General features: G+C 45.0%; 9 protein-coding genes across 9 annotated transcripts; 8 read left to right on the top strand and 1 right to left on the bottom strand.

Moving 5' to 3' along the window:
• Positions 1-1,417: 1,417 nt before the first annotated feature.
• LACBIDRAFT_334482 (uncharacterized protein) lies at positions 1,418-2,359 on the top strand (the record flags this gene model as incomplete). Its single annotated transcript, XM_001889260.1, has 1 exon — positions 1,418-2,359. The coding sequence occupies one exon, from the start codon at positions 1,418-1,420 to the stop codon at positions 2,357-2,359; it is 942 nt and encodes a 313-aa protein (XP_001889295.1).
• Positions 2,360-5,888: 3,529 nt separating this feature from the next.
• LACBIDRAFT_314828 (uncharacterized protein) lies at positions 5,889-6,480 on the top strand (the record flags this gene model as incomplete). The annotated part of the gene is made up of 2 exons (XM_001889259.1): positions 5,889-5,897; positions 5,953-6,480. The coding sequence occupies 2 exons, from the start codon at positions 5,889-5,891 to the stop codon at positions 6,478-6,480; spliced, it is 537 nt and encodes a 178-aa protein (XP_001889294.1).
• Positions 6,481-6,618: 138 nt separating this feature from the next.
• On the top strand, positions 6,619-6,966 carry LACBIDRAFT_314827 (uncharacterized protein; the record flags this gene model as incomplete). Its single annotated transcript, XM_001889258.1, has 1 exon — positions 6,619-6,966. The coding sequence occupies one exon, from the start codon at positions 6,619-6,621 to the stop codon at positions 6,964-6,966; it is 348 nt and encodes a 115-aa protein (XP_001889293.1).
• Positions 6,967-8,082: 1,116 nt separating this feature from the next.
• On the top strand, positions 8,083-8,265 carry LACBIDRAFT_314826 (uncharacterized protein; the record flags this gene model as incomplete). The annotated part of the gene is made up of 1 exon (XM_001889257.1): positions 8,083-8,265. One exon carries the CDS (start codon positions 8,083-8,085, stop codon positions 8,263-8,265), a length of 183 nt encoding a protein of 60 aa, XP_001889292.1.
• Positions 8,266-8,308: 43 nt separating this feature from the next.
• LACBIDRAFT_314825 (uncharacterized protein) lies at positions 8,309-8,589 on the top strand (the record flags this gene model as incomplete). Its single annotated transcript, XM_001889256.1, has 2 exons — positions 8,309-8,343; positions 8,421-8,589. The coding sequence occupies 2 exons, from the start codon at positions 8,309-8,311 to the stop codon at positions 8,587-8,589; spliced, it is 204 nt and encodes a 67-aa protein (XP_001889291.1).
• Positions 8,590-16,042: 7,453 nt separating this feature from the next.
• Positions 16,043-16,610, top strand: LACBIDRAFT_314822 (uncharacterized protein; the record flags this gene model as incomplete). Its single annotated transcript, XM_001889255.1, has 2 exons — positions 16,043-16,308; positions 16,364-16,610. 2 exons carry the CDS (start codon positions 16,043-16,045, stop codon positions 16,476-16,478), a joined length of 381 nt encoding a protein of 126 aa, XP_001889290.1. The 3' UTR covers positions 16,479-16,610.
• A 974-nt stretch (positions 16,611-17,584) lies between these two features.
• LACBIDRAFT_314821 (uncharacterized protein) lies at positions 17,585-19,761 on the bottom strand (the record flags this gene model as incomplete). Its single annotated transcript, XM_001889229.1, has 5 exons — positions 17,585-17,816; positions 17,880-17,994; positions 18,049-18,689; positions 18,742-19,334; positions 19,387-19,761. The coding sequence occupies 5 exons, from the start codon at positions 19,759-19,761 to the stop codon at positions 17,585-17,587; spliced, it is 1,956 nt and encodes a 651-aa protein (XP_001889264.1).
• A 540-nt stretch (positions 19,762-20,301) lies between these two features.
• On the top strand, positions 20,302-21,325 carry LACBIDRAFT_334477 (uncharacterized protein; the record flags this gene model as incomplete). Its single annotated transcript, XM_001889254.1, has 5 exons — positions 20,302-20,353; positions 20,665-20,800; positions 20,875-20,937; positions 21,098-21,272; positions 21,323-21,325. The coding sequence occupies 5 exons, from the start codon at positions 20,302-20,304 to the stop codon at positions 21,323-21,325; spliced, it is 429 nt and encodes a 142-aa protein (XP_001889289.1).
• Positions 21,326-22,388: 1,063 nt separating this feature from the next.
• LACBIDRAFT_314820 (uncharacterized protein) lies at positions 22,389-26,299 on the top strand (the record flags this gene model as incomplete). The annotated part of the gene is made up of 9 exons (XM_001889253.1): positions 22,389-22,740; positions 22,795-22,910; positions 22,973-23,355; positions 23,408-24,050; positions 24,102-24,146; positions 24,195-24,254; positions 24,307-24,382; positions 24,435-25,118; positions 25,167-26,299. The coding sequence occupies 9 exons, from the start codon at positions 22,389-22,391 to the stop codon at positions 26,297-26,299; spliced, it is 3,492 nt and encodes a 1,163-aa protein (XP_001889288.1).
• Positions 26,300-26,339: the final 40 nt, after the last annotated feature.

Here is a 26,339-nt window from a genome sequence, read left to right as displayed (position 1 = left end):
TATTCCATCTAGTATATATATACTATACATTGGCCTATGTACACCTCAGTCCATTATACCGAGACTGAGGTGAGCCACTCTACTTACCAATACACACTTCACCTTGCTTGTCAAGGTCTCCCAAGGTCATAAATACCAAACAGATACAAACAATGAGCCTAGCGGCCATGGGCTCTGACTTGCAGAATGTGCACATGAGTGGACAATCATGTACAAACAACAAGCCTAGGGGCCATGGGCTCTTTTCTTGCAGAATGCGCATGTGAGCAAGCAAACATGTATAAACAATGGGTCACTTTTCTTGCAACTGCAGTTTATTTTCATGAATTTTCAAGTTGAAAATAAGTCAATCTGCGAGGAGTGAACTGCAAAGCAGTTCAGCGACAAGCAGGTCAATACTCTTACTGCAGAAGTTTTTGTTGATAGGTAGCACTGGGATCCAGAGCTACAGGAACTGAATTGTCAGCAAGCAAGGTGACTGCTGCCACTGCTAAGTGTCAGCCTCTAGTACTTACTTTACCTAGATTGACTCCTTACTGTGTGATCTAGATCTAGATTTCTACAGGTTATGGGCCACTAGTCACATACAGTGATGGAAGAAACTGATCTATCACATCTTATCTCACATGATCTTCTTAGTGTTGCCGGAGCTTGGCTCGGCTTGGCTGAGCCACGCAAGCCAAGCCAAAAGTAGCCAAGCGGAGCTGTTCTCACCGCTTGGGCGTCCCCAGCGGCTGCACCCCGCTTATGAGCCAGCTCCTTGATGGGATAGCTGGCTCAGCCACGGCTTGTATCCTATTTTGGAAGTAACAATACAAACAAAACCATAGCTTTGACAGTACAAGCCTTCTTACTCTGAAAATTGACCTCAATATGGACACTGATGTAGCTAATTATTCTGCCAACTTTGAAGGCTGTCGAGCAAGAGCTCGCATGTACAGAGCTGATATGTTATATATGTGACTTTTTGGTTGTGACATGTGACAAACAAATGCTGTCACACATACAGGTAACCAGATCTCTCAAATTTTATGGCCAGAAAAAGTGACAAAGAGACATCAGGGTACTTGAGAGAGTGATGGTTATCCTTTGGATTACTTCCATTCATTTATTAAAGGTTTTTGACTGTAACTGCAACACTAAAGTAAAGGTTCCTTTTTTTGGTGATGAGCTGCTAGCTAGCCATGATTTGAGCCGCTGTGCCTGAACTGGAGCCATCATTTTGGCAGCTTAGCTCAGCTCCAAGCTCCCACACTGCCCGCTTTGGGCAAAGCTGAGCGGGAGCCGAGCTAAGCTGAGCTCCGGCAACACTAGATCTTCTGGACGCGTACTCGACACACTACCTAATTAGGACACATCAAATATTCTTTGTTGCCTTGAGGCTCTTCAAACCTCTCATTAACTCACTACCACCACTATGCCTGAAACAGTCGAAACCCCTCTCCCAACAAATATGACTGTTGTTCTTGCAAGTGATGAGTCACACCCATCTATTACTCTAAACCACTCCAGCACCCCATATACTGCCAATAAACTCAGCAAAGCAAAAGGGAACTATCAACAATGGTACGAGGACATGCTTATCCACTTGATGGGTAGCTGTCTCTTTTATTACATTGAAGGTGATTCCCCTATCCCCTCAGCTACTTCTGAACCATGTGCACACAAGACCTGGCTCACGAACAATCACCAAGCCTGGTCCATCATCGCTGGAAGCATCGACCCCAGTGAACGAGTCTACATCAAGCTCGAAAATGGCAGCACTACTATGGTGAAGGCAGCTTGGACCACCTTAAAACCGAGACACAAGAACAAGGGACCAATCTGTCAGGTCAATTTGCTGCAAAAAGCGCTAGCTGCTAAATGCACAAAGGACATGTCTCTTCCTGAGATGGGTCACCAAATTTGCAAAGACATTAAGCAGGCTTTCACCATTGGAACCCTCAACCAAAACTTCCTCTGTTGTATCACACTCATGAACGTGCTCGAGGATTTTCTGCACCTTCACACCACTGTATCCACCAGCCTCACTAACTCCAAGTCTGGTGCTTATACATCTGAGGACATCCTACTCCTACTGGAGACTGAACAATCTCTACATGACACAGACACATTGAAACGAAACCACAATGACCAGATCACCGAATCCACAGCCTTAGCGGTTCAACAATCCAAATCCTCAAGGTCTACCTCCTCCAATGCCCCCTTTTGTACCAGCTGCAAATGCTCAGGCCACACACATCCTTACTGCATTCTAACTGGAGGCGGAATGGAGGGAAAGACCATACATCAGCAAAACCACATAAACCTTACATCACAATGTAAAGTGCTACAATGCGACCAATCAGCACTAATGTAGTAGAATTCTAGGCCAACCTTACTGTATTATACACTGGTGTCAACAAAGTTGGAAGGTGAAACAATGATTGCATGAAGTATGCAAGATTGAGGTACAATTGTAAGTTTAAGCAAAGAATGAAAGCCAAAAAAAAGTATGTAGACCATCCATTACATTGTTCACCTTGGAAGGAGGGTAAATAATTGGTCACTATGTGAAGTCTTGAAAGTATGGTATACATTCCAAGGTAATCCAAGGTTGTCTTCAGGATAGATTCTGACACTTGTCACTTGGAATAATTTATACTTACAAATTAGGAAAGTGAGGGAAAGCAATATTATTAGACGATGCAATACTATTACACGTCCTAGAAAACATGAAGACAAAAACAGCCTACAACAGAAAAGTAACTGAAAGGGAATAAGCAGGTGATGAGGACATTGAATGTTGCATGAGCGAAAGTGGCAAGCATGTATGTGAGCAATCCATTCTGATCTGAAAGTCGGATGAGTATTTCGAGATTCAACAAGAAAAAAAATTGTTGATGTTGAGCACTAAGTGACCGCCATGCATTGGGTGTTGCGACTCTGCAGTGTGTGTGTGGCAGTCTCTACAGCCAGAATCTTCCACCCTTGAGCTTTCTTTGCCTTTCCATTGGGTGTTGGCGTGATGGGACTAAGGCTTCCCCAAGTTGAGGACAAACGGGTCACCTATTGAGGTGTGCGAATGTATTGTTGAGCTTTGCCTCGAACGCCGTCATGGAAAATGCAATTGAGGTGTGGTGTAGTTGAACAAGAGCTGGTGTCGTTGTTGTACTGGGAGTTCGATTCCGTGTTGGAATTTGACATAGCTGGCAAGATGTTCTTTTGATCTAAATGAAATGAGTTTAGCGCAATGGACAATGGTGGTCAGAGATAGGTTATGAGTATACCACCGTTACCTTCACGTTCATCACTGGGCAATAGTGTTTAAAGGTTCAGTTCAGTCCGGTTTTTTGCCCTGAAAATGCGCAACCGTGGACCGCAACCGGTCCAGGACTGACCCAGATATTGAGGGAACCGAACCGAACCATCTAGGACCGGTCTTTTGCGGTCCATGATACCGGTTCAGACCGATCCAGACCGGTTTTTTTGCATATAATTTATTATACCAATATAAACCATTTGTATCTCAACCATTATTACTCTGAAAAATAAACGAGTTATATAAAATAGTAAAGCATATAAATACCCGTCATTCTACCAGTTTTCAAGAGATTTAATGAAGATTTGACATAGCTATGACTGAAACCGAATTACATCTCATAGAGACTCAGGTAAAATATGGATTTGGTTATATCTTTCTCAATTCTTAACCGTTTTTGATGAAACAAAAACCCAATAAAAGGTAATAAACGTGGTTACAAGGCTATGTAACGCACATGACCGTTTAACCGGTTGCAACCGATTAAAACCGGTCTTTGAACGGTTTTAAAAGATTTTCGAAATGAGGCAACCGGCAACCGGACCAACCCCAAATTGGGGCAACTGCAACCAAAAAAAAGACCGGACCATGGTCCGGTTCAGTTCAGTCTACTGGTTTTTTGCGGTCCTATGGACTGAACCTTTAAACACTACTGGGCAAGGCTGATCTTCCTAGATTCTCATGACGTTCAGTGTCAGCAACAACATCTCTTTCATCCGCAGCTCTGGAAATGGTAGTACCGCCATTGACTCGGTGAAGCGCCAAGCAATTACAACCTATTTGGCTGGAAGGAGCTGTCCTCTTATCTGCAATAACATAAGAATCACAACTGCGCATATAGAAAGTCAAATGAAAGTACGCACCTCATCCACTAGAATAGTAGACCACTTCTCATTACCCCTGCCAATCTTCACTAGTATACTCTTCCACCCAGGGTGCTTTTCGATCAGTTTGTAAATCCGCATACATTCATTGTGGTTAGTGTTTAATGGTTCAGTTCAGTCCGGTTTTTTGCCCCGAAAACGCGCAACTGTGGACCGCAACCAGTCCAGGACCGACCCAGATATTGAGGGAACCGAACCGAACCACCTAGGACCGGTCTTTTGCAGTCCATGATACCAGTTCAGACCGATCCAGACCGGTTTTTTTGCGTATAATTTATTATACCAATATAAACCATTTGTATCTCAACCATTATTACTCTGAAAAATAAACGGGTTATATAAAATAGTAAAGCATATAAATACCCATCATTCTACCAATTTTCAAGAGATTTAATGAAGATTTGACATAGCTATGACTGAAACTGAATTACATCTCCTAGAGACTTGGGTAAAATATGGATTTGGTTATATCTTTCTCAATTCTTAACCGTTTTTGATGAAACAAAAACCCAATAAAAGGCAATAAACGTGGTTACAAGGCTATGTAACGCACGTGACCTTTTAACCAGTTGCAACCGATTAAAACCGGTCTTTGAACGGTTTTAAAAGATTTTCGAAATGAGGCAACCAGCAACTGGACCAACCCCAAATTGGGGCAACTGCAACCGAAAAAAAGACCAGACCATGGTCCGGTTCAGTTTGGTCCACCAGTTTTTTGCGGTCCTATGGACTGAACCTTTAAACACTAATTGTGGTCTGTGAGTGACCTTTGTAAAGAGTCGTTAGTCAATATATGCATTTGAAGTTCACGGAAAACTTATAAAGGTGGAGCATCTTTGTCTGATGGTAACAAATAAGCCCTAGAACAGACCCAAAAGAGATGAAAGGGTTTTCAGGGCGGCCAATCCATTTTGCAAAGTTGCGAAATGGCTTGACCTTCTCACCCCTTGTTGTTTTGGCCTTTCTGAGTACACTTGCAGCACGAGCACTCCAAATGCTACAAATAAAATCTACGTACTTTGTTGTTTTCCTTTTTTTTGTTGAACTTTGGTTGCAGAGTCTTGTTGTCGTTTGCCTCTCAATGCTGGCTCAAGTTCATCTTGAGGCATCACCTCCCTGCTGTGCCTGTGTTGTGGCATAGAGGGAGAAGCACAAGGAATGATAGGACAGAGGAACTATGATGGTGGGGATGAAAGAACAAGCAAAGAACAAGATTTTGACATGCCCTGAATGTCATTAATCATTGTTTGCATGTGATCACGTGCTTATGTAACATAGAATGACTCAGACATGCCATTTGTACTCTACAAAATGTTTCTCAGGCAGAGTCTCATTATGAGACTGCTGGTCTTAACAATCATTCTCATTGTGACTATATTCTCCCAACACTTTGTTACTACAGTACAACAGATAATTTTTTACAAAACATTGGTTTCAAGAGGCAAATTACCAAACAGGAACAACACCAATGTTTTCTACACAATGCAAGTTTGAAAGAAAAGTGGCAACATGAAGCTTTGGAACATTCAGCAGACGGTGCACCAGACCCCAAGCATTACTGCCAAAGTAGCACCCACTCAGCTACAAAAATTGTCGACGACCCTCTCTGAAATATTACACCAAAAGATCACTATCAAATTTCCAACTGGGCAAGATCATTCGAGCATATTCCGAAGTTTCTTTCAAAAAATGCTGGTGACCCCATGCTTCATGTGAGTTACTTATTTCTGGTTTGTATCTCGCTTTGATATGCTGAAGACATGATAGAATTTTGTCCCTTTGCTCAAAGACCATTTTCTGGCACAAATACTGGGTACCAAGAACAATGACAACAACTTCACAGATCAAGATCTATCAACAATCCAATTCGAACACAAGAGACTCTACAAACACAGGACCTTACACATAAATTACACCAGCTATGACATGCGGCGACTCCAGGATACACTGAACCCTTATTCTGAGCACTGCAACATCATGGTCCTCACGAACGAAGAACCTGGGACTTCAGAATCACATCCATATTGGTATGCTCGTATCATTGGTATCTTCCATGCCAACATCTTTCATGTTGACCCCAAGTCAACATCACCAGGCAACACTCACACGATGGACTTCCTGTGGGTTTGTTGGTTTGGTCACAACACCGAGTATCACAGCAGATTCAAAGCCCGTTGTTTGCCCCACATCAGATTTTTCAATGGAAAGGAAGACTGCACATTTGGATTCTTGGACCCCAACGATATCATTCGAGCCGCACATCTCATGCCTGCTTTCTCACAAGGCCATTCCTGAGAACTCCTGGGCTGTTCCATTGCTCACAACCAAAAAGACGAGGAGGAGTGGCTCAGATATTATGTCGGCATGTAAGTTTTCTTTAATTCCTTTTTCACTTTATTGTGCTTACATTCCTTTAGGTTTGCTGATCGAGATATGGTGATGAGGTATCTCAGCAGGGGTATTGGACATAAAGCTACCCATGACTTCACCCCTCCTGCTGCCTCACAGGATCTTGTTGTGGAGGACGACACTGAGGAGCAAGTTGAACAGATGGATGATGGGGCTGAAGAAGATATGGATGGGGTGGAGGCAACTGGGGATATAGGGAGTGGCAAGGATGACTCTGGTGAGGATGAAGGTTCATCATGTGACAGGGAGAAGGGTGACTATGGGTACGAGGACAAAGATGAGTCCGAGGTTGATGAGATGGATATCAGTGACTCAACGGATGAGGTTGACGAGTTCTCATGTGACGGGTCTGACAGCTTCGCAGACTTGTAACGTGTTATATGTATTATATTCTATATTGGATCAACTTTAGAATGTTTAAAATCTTTCAGTCGACTTTCCAATGTCGTTACAAACATTACTTCAGCCTTACATTCACTCAGCAACCTCAGTTCAATCTTATATAGTCCTAGATAGTTTGACATCTTTTCTACAGTTCATCATATAATTCTACAACATTGGAAGGTGGAGCAAAACATCACAAAGTTTTGCAAAGATTACAAAGCCTCCAAGGTAAACCAAGGTTGTTGTTGTTTTGCTGATGTAGCAGAGTCCATTGCAGCTCATAAGAGGGACAAGGAAAATAAGAAGGCAGGGGGTAATAGCAATGCCTCAACTCCAGGGAAAGTCTCAGTCACCATGAAAGACTCCAGCAGCAAGGCATTTATTGTGCACATTGATCCTGTGGACATATCTATGCCTACGCCCAATGCTGAATTTGCAGGAATCGTGTCTGATGCTATCCCAGACAGTTTTTCTCCCGCTGCACCTATTGAATCAATCCAGTATGAAGGATGGTTTGCATTTGAGGAGGAGCTGAAAACAACTGTCAATTGGAACACACATATGAAACCATCTGACATTGCCACACTATCTGAAATCTCACCAATTCACAAGAAAAATCATGGCCCCATCTCAGTTGATAATCTCCCATTTTACATTGATACTGGCACAACAGTCCACATCTCACCAGAAAAATCAGACTTCCTGACGCTTCAACCAACTGCCACACACTCAGTAAAGGGTGTTGGAGGATCATCAATCACTGCATTCGGTATTGGTGACATCAAGTTGCATGTTGCGCGTGGTGCATATATAATTTTGCAAAACACACTTTATATTCCCAACGCTACTGTCCGCTTAATCTCAGTCAGCACTCTAGCATGGGACAACAAAGCTGTCGCCCACTTTGACAAACAAGCATGCTGGATCACCAACAAATCCACCAACGCAATCATCACTTGCGGAACCCTTCTCCCCACCAAAAATCTCTACTCCCTGGTCTTACATTCTGCTCACACTGAGCATGCTCTTACAGCACAACATTCTCTGAGTCTTGAAACCTTGCATCACTGCCTCAGTCATGCAAATTATCAGACAATTTGAGACATGGTCAAGAGCGGGATGATACCAGGTATGCCCCCAAATCTTCATCATGAAGACCCCCCTAAATGCGAATTTTGTGTCCTGGGTAAACAGATGAAAATACTCATTCCTAAACATCGCAAAGAAGGGCCAGGGCACAGAGCAACAAGGAAATTAGAGAAGGTGTGGGTGGATCTTAGACTTTAGTAGGCCACATGCCATAAAATCAAGAACAGGAAATGAATACATTATGAACGTTGTCAATGACTTCACAAGTCATGTATGGCCAATTCCCTTAAAAAGGAAGAGTGACGCCTTCAATTATTTAACCACATGGGAGAGAACTCAAAACAGGTTTGAAGGTGGGGAACATATATTACCAACAACAGAGAACTCAAGAGCAATGTGATGTGTGACTGGCTTGAATCAAGAGGCACCAACCAATTATTCACAGCACCCTACACTTCAGCTCACATTGGACGCGTCAAACAGATGCACCATACACTCATGGCAAAAGCACATACTATGTGAATTTATGTGAAGTGCCCTACAAATTTATGGGATGAATTCTACATTACGGCAGGTCATCTTCAGGACAAAACCACAACTCACTCACTCAATGGTGCAACCCCATGGCAAAAGTGGTGTGAATGACAACCTGACTACTCCTACATGTGAGAAATTGGTTGCAGAGTCTTCGTATTGATCCAAAACAAACATAATCCAAAAGTTTACAAAAGATCAATTGAGTGTGTCCTCATCTGAGTCAGATATGACAAAGACTCAAAAACGTACAGATGCTACCATTGAGAAACCAAAAAGGTTTATAGTTCTTACCATGTGCAGTTCCTAGAAAGCTGCGATGGCCATTCTCCATTGCCTCCAGAAACCAAAATTCCATTCAAAGCAACATCCCTAGAATCAATTGTAAAAAGTGTGACTCCCACTCCCATTTTTTTTGACAAAGATGACAACGAGCTGCTTCTGCCTATAAACCCCCCACAAAATAACCCTACTCAAAACGCCGAACCCACAACCTCTCAGATTGAAAACCCCATCCCTCAGATCGAACCTATCGCCGAAAACCAGCAACAAATACCAGATGAAACCCCACTGCATCGCTCCAGTCACATTGCAGACAAACCCCTAGTTGCTGGACCTTCACAACTTGAGAAAGCAATACAGGAATCTGCTGATGCTGCAGTAAGAGTTAAAGTGACCAGAGCTGAATGAAAGAAGACCTTGCAGGATCTTCGAGAGGAGGCATCATGAAATGCACCCACTATAGTCAAAGATGCAGCAATCAAGGAGCTTTGCCAACCCTGAACCTCAGAGACAAAAAAGCAGAACAAATCGATCAAATCCTTTCTACTGAGATGAACTGAAGTCCTTATGAGACATGGGTATCTACAAATTAGTTCCCTGATGTGATGTTCCTCAGGGTTCAAATTTTTGAAAAGGGAAACCTGTTTTCTGAATTAAAAGGGATGAACTTGGCAAAGCTGTAAGATGGAAGGTGTGTGTCGTGTTTTTAGGTTTTGAACAAATTTTTGGGAAGGACTACATGAAAACAACCTCACCTACTGTGCGCATGGAGTCCTGGCATATTCTACTACACATCGCAGCTAAGCTAAACTGGGATGCACAACAAGTTGATATAAAGACTGCTTTCCTCTATGGCCTACTTCCAGAAGATGAAGTTCAGTACATGGAGCAACTGCGAGGTTTTAAGGAGCAAGGACAGGAGGAGTGGATATGGATGATCCAACAGGGACTATATGGCATGAAGCAGAGTGGGAGGATATGGAATCAAACCATGAATGAACAGATGCTTTCCTGGGGATTCACTCACCTCTCATGTGAGTCCTGCATTTATTACAGGATGACAGTGGAACAATCATGGCCACCGTACATGTGGCCAACTTCCTATCCATTGTGAGCAACAAGGACTAAAAGGAGTGTTTCAAAAACCAGATGCGTATAGTGTTTAAAGGTTCGGTCCATAGGACCGTAAAAACCCAGTGGACCGAACTGAACCGGACCATGGTCCAGTCTTTTTTTCGGTTGCAGTTGCCCAAATTTGGGGCTGGTCCGGTTGCCGGTTGCCTCATTTCAAAAATCTATTAAAACCATTCAAAGACTAGTTTAAATCGGTTGCAACTGGTTAAATCGTCACGTGTGTTACATAGCATTGTAACCACGTTTATTACCTTTAATTAGGTTTTTGGTTCATCAAAAATGGTGAAGAACTGAGAAAGATATAACCAAATCCATTTTGGTATAAATACTTGTTTGTGCAACTTGTACCAGAATGACTTTAATTCTAACTCACTCAAATTTTCATCATTTTGCTTGATTCAATTTTTGGATATTGAAACTATACGTATGGAAATATGCTCACCATCTATTAATGTATGGTATGCATCAAATAATTTACAGTTGCCACATTAAATTTTGCCTGAGTCTTGAGGAGATGTAATTCAGTTTCAGTCATAGCTATGTCAGATCTTCATTAAACCTCTTACAAATTGGTAGAACGACGGGTATTTACATGCTTTACTACACTATATGACCTGTTTATTTTTCAGAGTAATAATGGTTGAGATATAAATGGTTTATATTGGTACCATGAACTATATGCAAAAAAACCGGTCTGGATCGGTCTGACCCAGTATCATGGACTGCAAAAGACTGGTCCTAGGTGGTTCGGTTCAGTTCCCTCAATATCTGGGTTGGTCCTGGACTGGTTGCGGTCCACAGTTGCATGTTTTCGGGGCAAAAAACCGGACTGAACTAAACCTTTAAACACTAGATGCGTAAGGTCTGGACAATATCTAACCTTGGTGCAGTCTGCTTTGTCGTTGGAATCATTGTCACATGGGATCAACTGAACCACACTGTTAAATTATCACAAACCACTCTCATCAACAAAATGGTTACACAATTTGGTCAGAAGACCGCCTCCCCAGCTCCAATCCGTATGGACCTGGGACTGAAACTTCAACACGCCAACTATAAAAAGCTCACACAGAACGAATTGAAAGACATTCAAAAACTACCATACAGGTCATTAGTTGGCTGCCTGCTCTATTTATCCATAGGCACATGCCCTGACATCACTTACTCAGTTCAGCAACTATCCCAATATCTGGATTGCTACACATATGCACACTGGAACACAGTGCCATGCATTGTACGTTACCTTTCTGGTACTCATGACTATAAACTCTCTTTAGGCAGCAACAACCCCATATCGCTAGTTGGTTTTACTGATTCCAATTGGGCAAACTGTCTTGACATGAGACGAAGTGTCAGAGGACATGCTTACACCCTTGGGTCCAACATTATCTCTTGGCAAGCTTGCAAACAAAAAACCATAGTGGCCTCATCATGTGAAGCGGAATACAGTGCCGCATTTGAAGCATCAAAAGAAGCGATCTGGCTCTGTATGCTTTTAAGCACTATTGGATACCAACCTGAAAAACCCACTCTAATCCTATGTGACAACAACGTGGCAACAAATCTATCTGAAGATCCAATGCTCCACAACTGCATCAAACACATTGATATCAAACACCATTTCTTACATGAGGATGTCCAATCCCAAGAAATTATCCTAAATTACATCAATACCCATGACAATATGGCCAACATATTTACTAAAGCCCTCAACACCAAGAATTTTACTTGATTCTGCGAATTCTTGGGCATCAAACAGCACTAGACTCCATGTGTGGAGGAGTGTTCACGGTGAGGAGGAGTGTTGAGATTATCATGACACTGTGAACATGTTTGGTTCTCAGACCTTTTCTTTCTTTCCTTCACTCTCTCTTTATGCTTAGCTCACCCTTTATTCTGCCTAGTATATATATACCATACATTAGCCTATGTACACCTCAGTCTGTTATACTGAGACTGAGGTGAGCCACTCTACTTACTGACTACTACACACTTACTTACTTTACCTAGATTGACTCCTTACCGTGTGATCTAGGTACATCCATCAATCTAGTCCATTATACTGAGACTGAGGTTGACTCCTTACCATGTGATCTAGATCTAGATTTCTACAGTCACACCTCGGACTTGCCTGTTCAATATTTGGAAGGAAACCTGATGCCACAATAAGTATCATGTGTGTTAGTGGTCACACTTGAGGCAGGGTCCAATGTGTGATCTAGTCAAAGGTACCTCCATAATTGTTGACACTTGTTGAATAATAAAGCTGTTGTGCATCCCAAAATATTGATTATCAAAATTTCAAACTGATGAACAATAAGGACATCAAGCACATCAAGTGGTTATTTCCATTATTTTATTCTTCAACATATCCTTCAGCTGAGTGGTGTTGCCATGGCTACCAAGATTATTTCACAAAGAAATTGTTTACATATGCAAATTGAATGGGCTCAATGTTCTTATTGTTCCTCATTTTGTAATTCTAACAATTGATGTTTTTGGGATGCACACCAGCTTCCCTATTTTACAAATGGTGACAATTATGGAGGTGCATATGTCCAGATTTGTCCTGAATATTTTTTGGACCCTGTCTCAAGTGTCATTAGATGTTTCAAAAAAGAAGAAAAACAAATTGCTTTCAAGTGCTTGCAGAGTCATCAGTGGACACACACATTATCAAGTTGGTGAAATTGTGTTATGGAAAGTACCAATGATGGCCTATCAGTGCAGCTCAGTGCAATGCCTTGAGTTTTCAAGCTGGGTATGTATATGAGTGGGTGGGTTTGAATCCCCCTTGGGCTGATGTCTGAGAGTCACCCTTTTATGGATGTACACCAACCATCATTGAATTCTGTACAACTCTAACTTAAAGGCAGCTCATTGGAATTTTGTTAGAATGAATTATAACAAATTAAGGTGCCCAGGTGTGGCAGTTTGTTTTATTTTTATTTGTTTTGCTTTCAAGCACTTCGGCAGCTGGGGTGAAAGTCCTAGTAAATAATATAGAAAAAATACAAATGGCTGACTGGTCCAATTAGCTCAACACAATGCCCCTGAATCCTCTGATATCAATGGGTTTGAATTTTTTGATTTCTGACTTGATGCAATAGACAACTGGTTTTTTTTGTATGTTGTGATGCCTGCCAGTGTAAGGCTCTAGCATACTCCAATTTTGATATTGGCTCTTCAGTGTAAAATGATAAAGCAAGCTACAGTCGCGGACAATCAAACCCCGCTTATTTTTGTGCCCCCTTTTTGTGACCGCCAAACTGAGTCCAGAGCCTTGGTAGAGTGAAAATATACTAGCATTGAATATTAGAAGAGTATTCACACCGGCCATGAGGCGGTACGGGCAGTTTCAAGAATTTCAGCCCAAATTTTTGGCACGCCCACCAAAAACTCGCTAAAAACATGGAAAAACATGCAATCGACTCTGTTTCGAGCGCTGATTACAGTCCAGTACATAGTTATAAAAAATATCCAATAGATATGACCAATCAAGATCCCCAATTTCATGGGAATTCACAGAAAATGACAACGGCATCATGAGATGGACTGTCTTGGAGGACAATAAGTGCCCGAGTTTCTAATCCTATTGAAGTAATGACTCTTCATAACCCATTTTTTTACCACTTCTCATGGCAGTACTGGAGTTGGTGCAAATACTGATACCAAGAACATGCAAAAAAAAACTTCAAAATGGCAAAAGAGAGTAATCAATGTCCTGGATGCTTTCCGGTCCACATTAGAGACGGCGATCGAGTGTGCCGGGTAATAATTAGATACCATATGGTGTATAGAAATTGTCCAAAATTTTGGCGCGACCAAATATCACGTGTAAAAAACCCGGAAAATTCATTTTCTGACGTTTTCGAGCTCTAGGAGTCCGAATATGAAGTTAGTTTTGTGCCAAAATACTCAAGTCGTGAGTTATAAAACAAGCGGGGTTTGATTGTCCGCGACTGTAAAGTGGATTTACTTATACAATGTACAAGCACCAGTGGTAAAATGGTCTGCACCATGCACCTACATGACTCAATATAATGCTTCTGTAAGCAGTCCCTAGAATGCACAAAGGACCACCTAAGCCAAAAGGCAGAATAACTGAGAAGTTATATTCTCAGCCAGTGCATCCTATATATGATACAGTATGGGAACTGTAGTAATCATGCCATGATTACAGCTTCTATGTCTTCCTTGGAGCTGTGTATTGTAATGGGTTCGAATCCCTCTTGAGTTCCTGACAAATCATACCACCTTTTATATTTTTGGGTAATGCCTGTGTGAAAAGGCTTGAGTAAGCTCCAGTTTTCCCATTATTGAGTCCTCAAGTAAAGTAAATTGAGTGGGAGCAGAGGCCTGGCTACTCAATGTTCAATGTTCAATCTCAGGCCATTTAAATATGATTTTATGCAAGAACAGAGTAAAAGCACAAGTGGTCTAATGGACTGCATTGTGCATCTGCATAGCTCAATACAGTGCTTGGAAATCCTTGAGTGCTGTGGCAGGTTCTAATCCCCGGACCCCTTGAGTTACTGCAATCACCATAATGGGCTCTGATAGGTTTTGGCCAAGAAAAGGATATTTTTCAATGGTGATGCCAGTGCTAATTTGTGAAAGGATCAGCTTCATTGAGCCTTCAGGTAAAATAAATTGAGTTGGAAGAGAAGTCCAACATGTCACTCAGGCTTTGTTAAATAATGTTTTAGGCTGCTAGTATACATTAAGTAAAGGTGTAAATGGTCTAGTAGCCTGAGTCCATGTATGTACACTCAATACAATGCTTCTGGATCCTCCTGTCAGAGTAGGGTCTGATGTAGTGTTGTTGGCAATCATTCGCCGATTCGCCTCACTGGCTTTCGCCACCTAGTGAAAGCCGGCTGGCGAATCAAAAAATGAAAAAAGGGGTGGCAAAACCTGGCGAAACTTGGTGAAGTCAGTCAAAATTTTAGAGAATAACAGACATTTATGAGCACATAAAATATACATAGGTCCTCAGTGCAGGCCAAAGTAAGAAAGGACACCCCAAATCCCTTTTAAAAGCACTTGTTGTTACTTATTTGGACCCTCCAATCCATTGATCTCATCCAATTTTGATCTTGACAACATTTATCCAGACCCAAAGCCCTCAGGCCTGGCCTCAGCAGTGACGAAAAAATGATTGTGAAAAAAATCAACTATGATAATAAGATGTTACTTCGGCAAAAAATCACAGAAATCCTAAATTTCCATTTGCCAGTTTCGCCAGCATTCGCCAAGTTCCCACGGTGCTCGCCTTGCCAGGCCGGCGAATGGTGAATGCTTTTGGAGGTTTCGCCATCGACACTAGTCTGATGGGTCTGATTCCCTCTTTTTCTACTAATTTCCAGCAAGATATTTTGCATGGTGCTTGTATGAAATTTAAAGAATCTCAGCATTGAACCTGCTGTTCAAGTTGTTCAAATAAATAAAATCAAAGCAGAAACCCTTCCCCACGAGACTTGAATCTTATTTTGTTACAAACACATGTAAAGGGCAGACTCACTGGTGTTACGTGTAACAGTCCATAACCACCGCAGCGCGCCTTCGGGCGCAAAGCCCGCTACCGCGATTAGGTACTTAAATTCCATTGACCAATCCAAATAATACTTGCCTTTGCGGGGGTTACAGAAAAAGTTCATTTATGTGACCGTCTGATGGCTACAAGGAGCGCTAGCATTTCACATTGGAGAAGGAAATGGATTTTTTTGTAAAGTGACCATCTACTTGTTTGGTATTGGCTGCTCGTCGCCGACCGCTCGAAACTATTGGTTTTGTTTTATGTTACATAAATTGAATAACGCTGCTCGTCGCTCGGCCTTCGGCCAGCTCCTCGCAGCGGTAGACACATAAATTAGAGGTTCTCCCAACCTCCACCACATCGTTGAATCTGTTTATAATTATAGTGATGTTATGATACATAAATCGAATAACGCTGCTCATCGCTCGGCAGGCAAGGAAAAGAAGAAAAGGGAAAGAGACCGACAACTTGAATCAAGCCTACCCAATGAGAAGCCGCAGAGGAACAGGCTTCCCCTCAGCTTGCCCTAAGCCCGTTGCTGTTTCTCAATGCTCTAACATCACGCCACTAATCGTTGATGTAACACTTCCCCTTCTCCTGAGTACGATTGTAAGCGTGTCACTGCACAGAGGTTGGCAGTCCGACAAACTCACTCAATATCACAAAAAACCCACTAGATTAGAATGCGAGGGGTTGGTTCAGAATGTTCAAGCTTTTGATTCACTCACTTTTTCCACTTTTGAACCCATTCAGCAAGTGATTCAAAATTCCCCCAGGTGAGCATACTTCCGCTTCTTGGAGGGCCAGCCACATTCTAAATGAACGACCGATTGATGGGACCCTCGTCAAGTGCCAACATCGGCGGCTTTACACCTTTACGCGAAAGCTTGAGGGTGCTGGGGTGTCTGACTTTTCTGCTTAATCTTGATTTCGTGGCCTCCTAGTCATTGTGGCTTTGCTGTGTGCCTTGGATTTGCAAGAAAAACGAGCCCTAACGGTTCGAACAAGCGACAGACACATAGGATCGACCAGACGAAAGCTCAACAGAAACGGGAGAGCCGTCGAGCTGGAAACAAAAGGACATGGTGGAGGAACACGGGTTGAACCGGGGGGCAAACATGGCTAAACTTACCCACGCAAGAGCTTTGGTGGCTCGTAGGATAAGACCCGCTAACTACGTAGCGGGCATATGCACTCAAGACAACACTCCAGATTTGCTCCAGACTGTCAGAACTGGGTATCATAATTGGGTTCGAACCCCACTTGAGTTATGGCCCTCAGGCTGTGCTTATGTGAAAAATGTTTTTTTGCATCCAACTCGGATCGACCAAGGATCGACACGAATTATTGAGATGGGTATTGTCTCTTGAGTTATTTCCAAAGGTTTTTTTTGTGTGATACTTGTACGAACTATATTCATTGGGATCTATCTATTTAGGTTGTTTGTATTAGGTCTCCAGGTTGAATAACTCGAGTAGGAATGGTTTTTTAGAGCCTTTTTAGAATACCCTTCCGGCATTGTAAATATTGTAAAAAGCGCGAGTGGCATAGTAGTGCCGCCTCGCGCCAGCTGACTCAAAATAGAGCGCTCCCTATATGGGCTTGATACACATGGGTTCAAATCCCTCTTGAGCCAATTTCTAATCTGCCTACCAAGGCTACCATGGAATATTTTGAACCATGAACGTACCAGCTCTTGACCAGCTCAGACGTGCACATTCTGCGTACACTGACTGACCGTCAATATGATACCTCACAATGCTGGTTACACATGGGCCCGGTTCCATCTGACATTTGTCCTGACAATGAACAGGCTTAGGTATCGCTGTTCGCTATTCCTCAATCTTGGAGAGTGGTCAAAATATACAACGTAGTCGTCAAGAACGTATGGACGTAAGTGGGTAGTAACTCGAAATGGCGTGAAGAGCGTGAATACAAAAGTGTTCGTGAAAGTATGCAAAATGTTTCTTGGTCGTACAGTCCGAAAGCAGCGTCAAAGCCATTGCGTGGAGTGTGGGGATAACGTGTCTAGGCACCGGAAAAGAGGTCTGACCTGTGAATGATAAGATGTTCCAACAAGAGGTTGTCCTCATGCGCGAGGGTCCCATTGTTATTTTTGCTCTCAGCACCCGACTTGGTCCACTCCCAGTTGATTCCCCAATTGTTGTAGAACTTGTTCAATGTATCCTGGGACGCGTGAGTCATGATGAGATAATTGTGCACGGCGACCCAAGCGCTGTCTAAAGCACCGACGACCCAGCTAAAATTAAGCAAGACAGTTGTCAGGGTTCTGTCGACGAAAAGAGCCGCAGAAGGGACTTACGCGTGGCGGACGCTGATCGCTTCGCCAGCGAAATGGAGCCTTCCGTTTGAGGCGGGAACGCTCAAGCTCTCGTACAACTTCAAATAATTGCCAGGCCCGAAGAACGCGAAAGCACCTAGAACGCATCAAATCAGGCCCCGCCGTGAGCGAGAATAAAATTAGCGCTTACCCATCGTCAGTGAGTTGTGGTTCCAATCCCAGGGGTAGACGGCAACCAAGCGGTCCTTCAGGTACTTGTAGTCGACGTTATGCACCGTAGCGAGGTTTCGGAGCACCAGATCCTTAAGCAACTCGTCCGCTCCAGTATTGATGAGATTTCCCATGCGCTCCGCGTCGTTGGTCCAACAATAACTAGCAATGAGCACGTTGGAGGGCGCAGATCCGGGAGTGTTGACGCCATACGAGGGGTATACGACAGTCCGAATGGGTAGATCAGTGAACGACTGTCCGCCAACGATGCCGATGGGTTTTCCGTCCTTGTCAACACCGGTAGTCCACCAAGGCTCGGTGAATTGGATGCCAATCTTGATGGAAGGTCCGTACTGGAGCTGACGGAGGGCGTTGGATTGCATGATGGATAGACCAGCTTGAGTGAGGTCGAGGGTACGCATAACAGGGAGGGGGATGGTGGAGATGACGTGGGAGTAGGTGTACGCGTCGCCAGTTGTGCTGGTTACTATAAGGGGTGAGCTGGTGCTTCCGGGATCAGTGGATGCGATTTTGGCAACTTGAACACCTTGTTTTATGGAGCCGGGAGATCTGGAGTCGAGGTAGGCTTTGATGGTATATGGGAGCTGGCGCGAACCACCTCTGTAGAGAAGTTGGTCAGCATAGGCCCATTGAAATAGGTTGTCAAGATTACCTCAAACACTTCCAGTCAACGGTGACGCCGGGAACGTCGCCGAAAGCTACGGCTTCCAATACGGTCTCCGTTAAGGCTCTGTCATACCACTGGGTACTCTTGTCGAATGTTTCAGCCCAGTTGATAGTATCCACATCCAAAGGCGTTTCTGGTAGCTGATATTGCTGAGCGAACTTGGCGCTCGGCGTATAATTGAACGCAAGGTAAGATCGAGTGCTATGAGGATCGAGTTCTTGCATCCTCTGCCAGCCAGCAGTCGTACCAGTGTTAATATCGTTGAAGAGTGCCTCTGCGAGCGGGCCGATAGCGTCGTTGAGAATGTTACTGACACCGGCATTGATATAAGGTTGTGGGACATCCATGGCTTGGGCGTCGAACTGGCTGGGCGGGTTGGCGTTGACAGTGGAATGAACTTCGTTGAAATACATGCGTCCAGTTCCGTTGACCGCGCGGTAGTAATATGGAATGAGCTTGCTTGCCAGGGCCAGATCACCTCCGGTGTTGAGTGGAGGGTAATGGAAGAGATGTTCCAGACGCGACATCACGCCGTGCGTCCCAGGTTGGGGGAGGGGGAAGCGCATGGCCCCGACATCCTGAATAGGAATAGTTAGAAGACATCGTCGGATAAACAGACAAACGACTTGCATAATATTCAAACTCCTTGCTAGGGTCAAATTGGTGCGTGTAGATCCTTCCTCCAATTCGCGTACTATCAGCCTCCAATATCTCGTACGGAATGCCAAGGTCGTCGAGAATCAAGGCAGTGTAGAGACCGGCCATCCCGGCACCCAAAATGCCGATGGGGTAGTCCGTGGAGGAGTTACAGGTCGTGTTGGGGAGCCTCCCTTGTAAAGCTTGGCTTAAAGCGACGTGTTTCGCTGGCAAATTGGACTTCTGCGATGTGTGCGCATTTTCGATGAGACTGCGACCGTAATGGGAAAAGACGTCGTATGGGACGTTGGTAGCAGCGAGAGCAGCTTGGGAGGTAGCAAGAATCGGCAGGAGAACGTTGAGAATCATCTTGGGATCGAAAGAACGAATCCACAGGATGGGTCGAATCAAGGTGAGGGAACAAGCTATTTATTGGTTCCCAAAGACCGCCTCATGTCCCTGGATGATGTGTTGAGTTAATCCGAATAAGAATTACGAGAGCCAAGACACAACTGACCCCAAAAGAAAGCGGCCATTTCGGTTCATTCGGCTTCCTTGAAGTTCCAGGATGGCTCTCCATCCACAAATCTTGCACAAATCCATCCATTTAATCGCGGAAATTCAACTCCGACAACTCAGTTATTCACCAGGAGTGTGTCTTGCTCGGTTAAACCGCCAAAATTACAACTCGTGACTGAGGGCTACTATTCCATAACGTCTGTCAACCTGTTGACGAGGTGGACGCTCCCCGTTCTGTCTGCCAAGGCTATTCGCACTTCAAGTCTGTGTCCGAGTCAGCAACAAAGACTCGTCGAAGAGGGCTGTATTGAAATTGCGCCAGGGAACATAACATCGGATTCCTCGGTAGCGCTACCTTCTCGGTACACGCACTTCTTTTTTTCGGATAGTATGGCAGTCGGAGTATTAAACGAGTTCGGGCCTGTCAGTGTCACATACATATGTACGTCACGAGCTCAGAGCCAAGTGGATGTTTCCGTGCTGACAGACGGTAATGTGCACATTCTACAAAGGAAGTGTCAGGCTCCCATAAGTAATGATTGAGTAGGGGGATGGGAAGGGATGGGAAGCTGCTGGAAGCTTTCGGATTAACAATTAGGAAGTTTCCGAACGTGCTCTATCAAACAACGCCAAACATCAAGCTTTGCACTTAGAAGTTGCAGCCAAGTTGCAGCTCGCCCGAATATGATGTTACGCAGGCTCTAACACGCAACGACTTTACTTGAGCTGTTCTTTCACATGCTTATTTTCCAGCGATAAACTTCGTCGATGTCTGGGTGGCAATTCCGCCGCATCAAGTTGGACTTGTGCCATTCGACTCGGACGGCGGAAAGGTCTACAGAGGAACGCAGGCACCTCTATCGAATGCGGGAAAGGATGCAGCATACAAGTACGTTGATAAGCCTAAGCTCTCAGCTCTTCTTCAATTTAATATCCAGCTGCGTTTGCTCCAGATCGATACAGTGCTACATCAGTGATATTGGATTCAATAGCTATCTCCGTTCTTCCTCGTCATTTCGAGTCTCTGTAAGCCTGCCGTCGGAAAGGGTACGGTGCGTCCAAGTTCTTTCATTGTCACATTCAAGTTGAAATTTTACACATTTGCGCCTATTAGTCTCTACTGTCGCGGACGGACTTGATTCTCGTGCCCTCGCATGTTTTATCATGATCAGTTACATCTATCCAGCCATTTCGACAACACATTCTTGATGAAACGAATCCAACCGAATCACTTCACCGAACACGAGAATGTGCTGAGATGCTGGGCATGGCCTCCAGCTTTCAGTTACCTTGGTATGCATGATCCTGGCGAATCGGGATGGATTTTCGACGATTTCAGGAAATGGTCGTCTGCTTGGATGGTGCGTGGCCCCGCCGATTGTTCGACCGTTGTTTCGACTTGTTATGATAGTAAATGCGAGACGCGGATAGACCGCGTCACAATGGTCTCTTGAAGAGGGTAGATCAGCGATCCTCTTCGAGGGTCAGATAATTCATACCAATTAGCAATCTGTCTCATCTTTTTCCCCACTAAGAGTCTTTCTGACTTTCTCTTCCGAAAACCCCAACAGTCCAATCGCGATTCCACCCGGTTTCATGCAATTTTGGTGCATCACAAAATAAACGCCCGTTCCAGCCCCATCGATCTGCACCCCCAGTTGGCTGTAGCGCCTCAAGGGCCGCTCGCCCTGACAATATTTTCAATTTTGCCTCGGACCATGGAATGAACCCTTCCGCATAAAACGCGCTGTAGTTTTCCAATTTGTTGAAGACTCCCCCTTTGAACTGAAAGGATGTTAACTTGATCTCGATCGTCTGTTTTATACAGCATTTTGGTTTTATGGAGCATTTTGGACTTTATAAGTCGGGAACGAGTGCCACCCACTTCAGGGGTGACTTGGGGGCGCTTACCGCAGCGGACTTTTCCATAAAAAACGCAACTCGTGCGAGGCTATTCGTGAAATGGAGACTAGTCTCATTAGGCGACCAATCGGTGAGAGCGTGGTTTAAGCGCCGATCCCACAACCTTATTGATATTATGTATCAACCCCACAGCCACTGACAACGAAAATTGACGCCAACAAAACATAAACACATTCGTGTGAGTAGAATCCAGTCACCGGGCTGTTCAGTCGAATCTTTTCAAGGATTACCTGGAGCGTCATGCACTGAATGTTGGTCCACTATGCGCTGTAAGAAACACCTTAGAGAGCAGGCGACAAAACGCGTTCGTTCAGGGTCCCCTCGAACCCTTGATGCTACACATATGGGCTGAGCCCAACTCGAAGGGTCGTCGCTCAGATCTCAACTTTCTATCTCTTTGCTCTGGCCATATGCATTCGACCCGGCTTTCCCTGCTATGTCGTACTCATATTGCGGGATCCCACACTAAATCATGATGGTGAAGTTTTAGGTCGAACGAGACCACTTGTCTGACATATAGGACCCATTTTGCACAGTTCGTCGCTGTCCGACCAATGTCATTCAACCACGGAAGACACCAAACGTTTGCGGACAACCACATAAACCATGCAGGCGGCAGTATCTTTTTCATCAATGTTGAACAGCGGAATCATCCGCATTCCACGACGTTGCCACTCGAGGAGGCAGGATCTATGGCAACCGACGACGAACATAGACGATCTAGTCGAGGACATGCCATTACCCCAGCCCAGAGCGAGCTTCAAAGAGGGTCGGAGACAGCGTCCTCGACACCGTCTAACTCGAACAACCCTTTTTGCGCTAACTTTGAGCCAAGGACGAGTGCGGGAACGAGTGGTTGTGAACGGGAAGTGCAGGACGAGAGGATTTCTCCGCTCGAAATTTATCGTATGTTTTGTCACTGCTTCGTCTTCAGTTGATTCTCAATCTGGATGTGAACAGAATCCTCGTCAGAGGTCCTTGCTTCCTCAAACTCCTCGCATCCTACGGAATCAAGGTCAGATATGGAGCAAGAGGAAGGAGCAGACTGTCAATTTGAGGGAGCCTCCGTTGAACTGGTATGTACCTTTTCTTCCCGATGGATCAGTACCGCTCTCAATTGGGTTTCTGTGATTTTTAGACGCCGCCGGCAGATGCACTTACCATTCCAGCAACGGCCTTTACCGCGAACAACAGCAGCTTCAAAATATATGTGGAGCACATGCTTCCTTACCGATACGGGTTTCCACTGTGGTTCCCGCAACCCAAAAGCTCACTACCAATCGAGTATCAGAAGCATGGGATTGATATCGGCGACGTGGGTCTCATCACTGCTGATGGCTCGTTTGAGTACCTCTTCAACATTTGGCGCCCTCGCGACGACCCTTTGAACCCTCAAGATCTGCCAGACGACTTCGACACGTTTCAACGGCCACTGAGAAGAGTTTCGGGTCAGGATGTTTTCGATCCCTGTAGCGCTTTGTGCAGTGGAGCCATCAAGTTCGATACCAACTTGGACTCTTGGTAGCTTTATCCTCTTCGTCGTGGATTCTTACTCACTGCGTTTTCTCCACAGCGAGTTTTCATTAGCCTGCGATTGTGATCAAGGAGCGATTCTTTGTTCACCAGAAGGTTCTTACAACGAGGACCTCGACAACGAATTGGACGTCGAAAGTCTCATCCTCCAGTCGGCTGAAAGCTGGTATGCTTATGCTCTGCGTCGAGGAGGTCGATTAGCAAGAAACCAGTTATACTTCGTCACGGGCCACATGAAGACATCTTCGTGGGGAATAGCAACATATGACAGATTTATGCCCGCCCCATATAACGTTTTGAAGTTTGGAAAAGCAAAGTCCCCGTCTTCTCGAGCGTATGTGTGGAAAGAAACGGGCAGGGCCACGGCTCGCACTGGGCCATCCCTAGATCCTACACTCCCTCGCGATCAGTTCCGCAAGAACCAAACATTATTTGTGCGCGGTTTCAAGATTGCTCTATCTCCGGACGCATGGGTGACTGCGTCTCGAAGGTCCTCCGTGAAGTCGGAGGATGACTCCCCACGAGTGCTGGACGCTGCCAGTTTATTTGGTTCTAGGAGGCAGAACACAACAGCCGGCAGCAGCTCTGGCCATGGGTACCGTCCGCCCGGGTCAGGAACGCAAGATTCATGGTCGCTTTCTTCTATGGGGCCGAGCCTCCAATCATATCCACCAAGAGCAGAAGTATGGTTTCGCCTTTTCTCTTAAGACAGTCCAATACTTACTTCATTCAAGTTCTTTCATCCGTCTGACGTTATCAATGAGCTTCTCCTCGAGATGGTACGTACTTCAAAAGCGTGGTCCTGACTCTCTAACTATACTGTTTAGAACCCTGGCGCGCGAGTTGTCCTAACTCACGATAAGAACTGGTTTTCGCTTGTGCACCAGGTCGCTCTTTCCCTTTGTCAACTTGGCCGACGCTGACCAGGATGTCATAAAGGATGACATCACACTACCCCCAGCAACTACACTTCACGCTCGCTTGGTCGAGCATTTCGAGCTCAATTGCCGTAATGGTGCGTTGGCGTGACTCCTATGACCAATAACTCATGCCATTTGATGTTTCAGGTGCTGCAGTACTGGCGCCCACAAACGTAGTCGCTGAGGACCTTCAAAGAAACCCTGCGTTTACGGTTTCTCAATCCTATCAGGCCTCCAGTGTAAGCCACGATGCAAGCAGGCCTGACGTTGCACCTTCCATATGCGTTTCAGAGTCACAATCGACGCCAAACACGCTCGGAATTGAATGCGATATGATAGCGTCATCTGCGGGGAAGGCGATCTTTCATTGGAATCGCTGTGAACACGAAAAGGCTGCATCGATGGACCGACCTACATCTGCTAGTTTCGATGGCTTCAGTGATTTCGCCACTGGTATTGTGTCTGCGGCTGAACTCGGGGACATGGCAGGGATCATACAAAGTGAGGACCTTGAGACCGGAATCAACAAACTCTCCTCTTGGATTCGGAAACCACAGAGGCACACTAAGACGAAGTCTTTCGTTCAACTTCTCAGCCAATGGACTGCGAATGAGTTTGAATTGAAAAAATGGGTCTTCTTCCAAGAGAAGAATACTGTCGGGCAACCGGCGAAGCCTTGGGCAGTCATCAACTTCAGGAGTTGCGTCCGGCTTTTCCTCCATGGTTGGGCACGCAAAGGCCTATTTTCAACCAAGATGTTATTCGGTACCGAGGAACTATGGTGGAATGACCTTGCGGGAAGATTCCAAATTAGCCGAAGAAAAACAAAAAGTATGTTCCTTCCTCATCTCCCCTTTACGTCCTAAATTCATCCTGTAGGGTGCCGACTCGGTGATCCTCAGCCGATAGACCTACGCAACACCGAAATACCCTGTACCAGAGAGGAGGACATGTCGAATCTACCCTTGGTGACGATTCACAAACATCCAAACGTTGTTGCATTCTCCATCAGCCGCCAGAACCCGCACGATGACAATGAGACTATTGATACGATTCTCCTCGCTTCCCGGACATTTCAAGATGCTCATCCCGATTCTGCACTCCATCATTTTGGATATCACTCGTTGCCAGCCAAGAAGCGCAATCCACTAGCTAACGCGGAGCGCAAGTCACAATATCCGTCTCGCATATCGCCATCCTCGAGAGGGTTTTCTTGCTCCCGAACTATGAATCAGTGCAGCGAGGCTGTCGAATCTTCGTTTGAGCGACGTCCATCTTGGGTGAGGAAGCGCTTCAAACAGCTATCACCAAGCAGATCTGCTTCACCTCGGAATCGCAACCTCTTACCACGACCAGAACAAAAACTTTGTCAGGACATTTTGGATGATATTCCGGATGATTCACCTTACATGTTGCTACCACTGTGGCCTGGCCAAACCGACCCAGCTTCAAGCAGAAAGTACCCATTTCGTGTCCATATTCCGCTCAACCAACGTCTCTACCTCCTGGTGTGGTACAAACCGGATCCAAGCCCCGATGGGACGCTGCCGAAATCGAGCCTATTCTTCAAAAAGCCGTCGCCGCAGTCGTCTGCTTCCTCTCAAATCTCATTCACGAAAAAGGGTGACTGGAACCCCTTACGAAGTCACTTCCACTTCAGCGGTCGCATTGTGGGACATCATCAGCTTCAGGGCACAGGTATCCGCATACCAAAGGAGGGTCTTCATGTCCTTGGGCCGCTCGAGGAGGCTTACAAGATGAGGCCAGCTCGGTTCGTGAACATGTATGGTGGTGCACAACTGGGACAGTGCTTCGGTCGAGATTCCGGTATGATGTTCAATGTCGAAGCTCTAGAAACGTTGGATTTGTGTCGCACCACCCCCATCAAACGAGAAAAGCTGCAGGACGGAGATGGGGTTGCAAATGAGCCAGCGCTAACGCCACTTGGAAGATCAGTGCTTGAGATGGCCTGGTTTGGGGGTATAGCCTTGACGAGCTTTGCATCAGCATAGGGACAAAAATGAAAGGTGATGGGGCCGTGTATGTTCACCG

The sequence above is a fragment of the Laccaria bicolor genome, genomic scaffold (genome assembly GCF_000143565.1).
Source record: "Laccaria bicolor S238N-H82 LACBIscaffold_64 genomic scaffold, whole genome shotgun sequence".
In the NCBI taxonomy this organism is placed as follows: domain Eukaryota; kingdom Fungi; phylum Basidiomycota; class Agaricomycetes; order Agaricales; family Hydnangiaceae; genus Laccaria; species Laccaria bicolor.
Note: the sequence above shows the minus strand (reverse complement) of the source record. Positions and strands in the feature narration are given on the sequence as shown.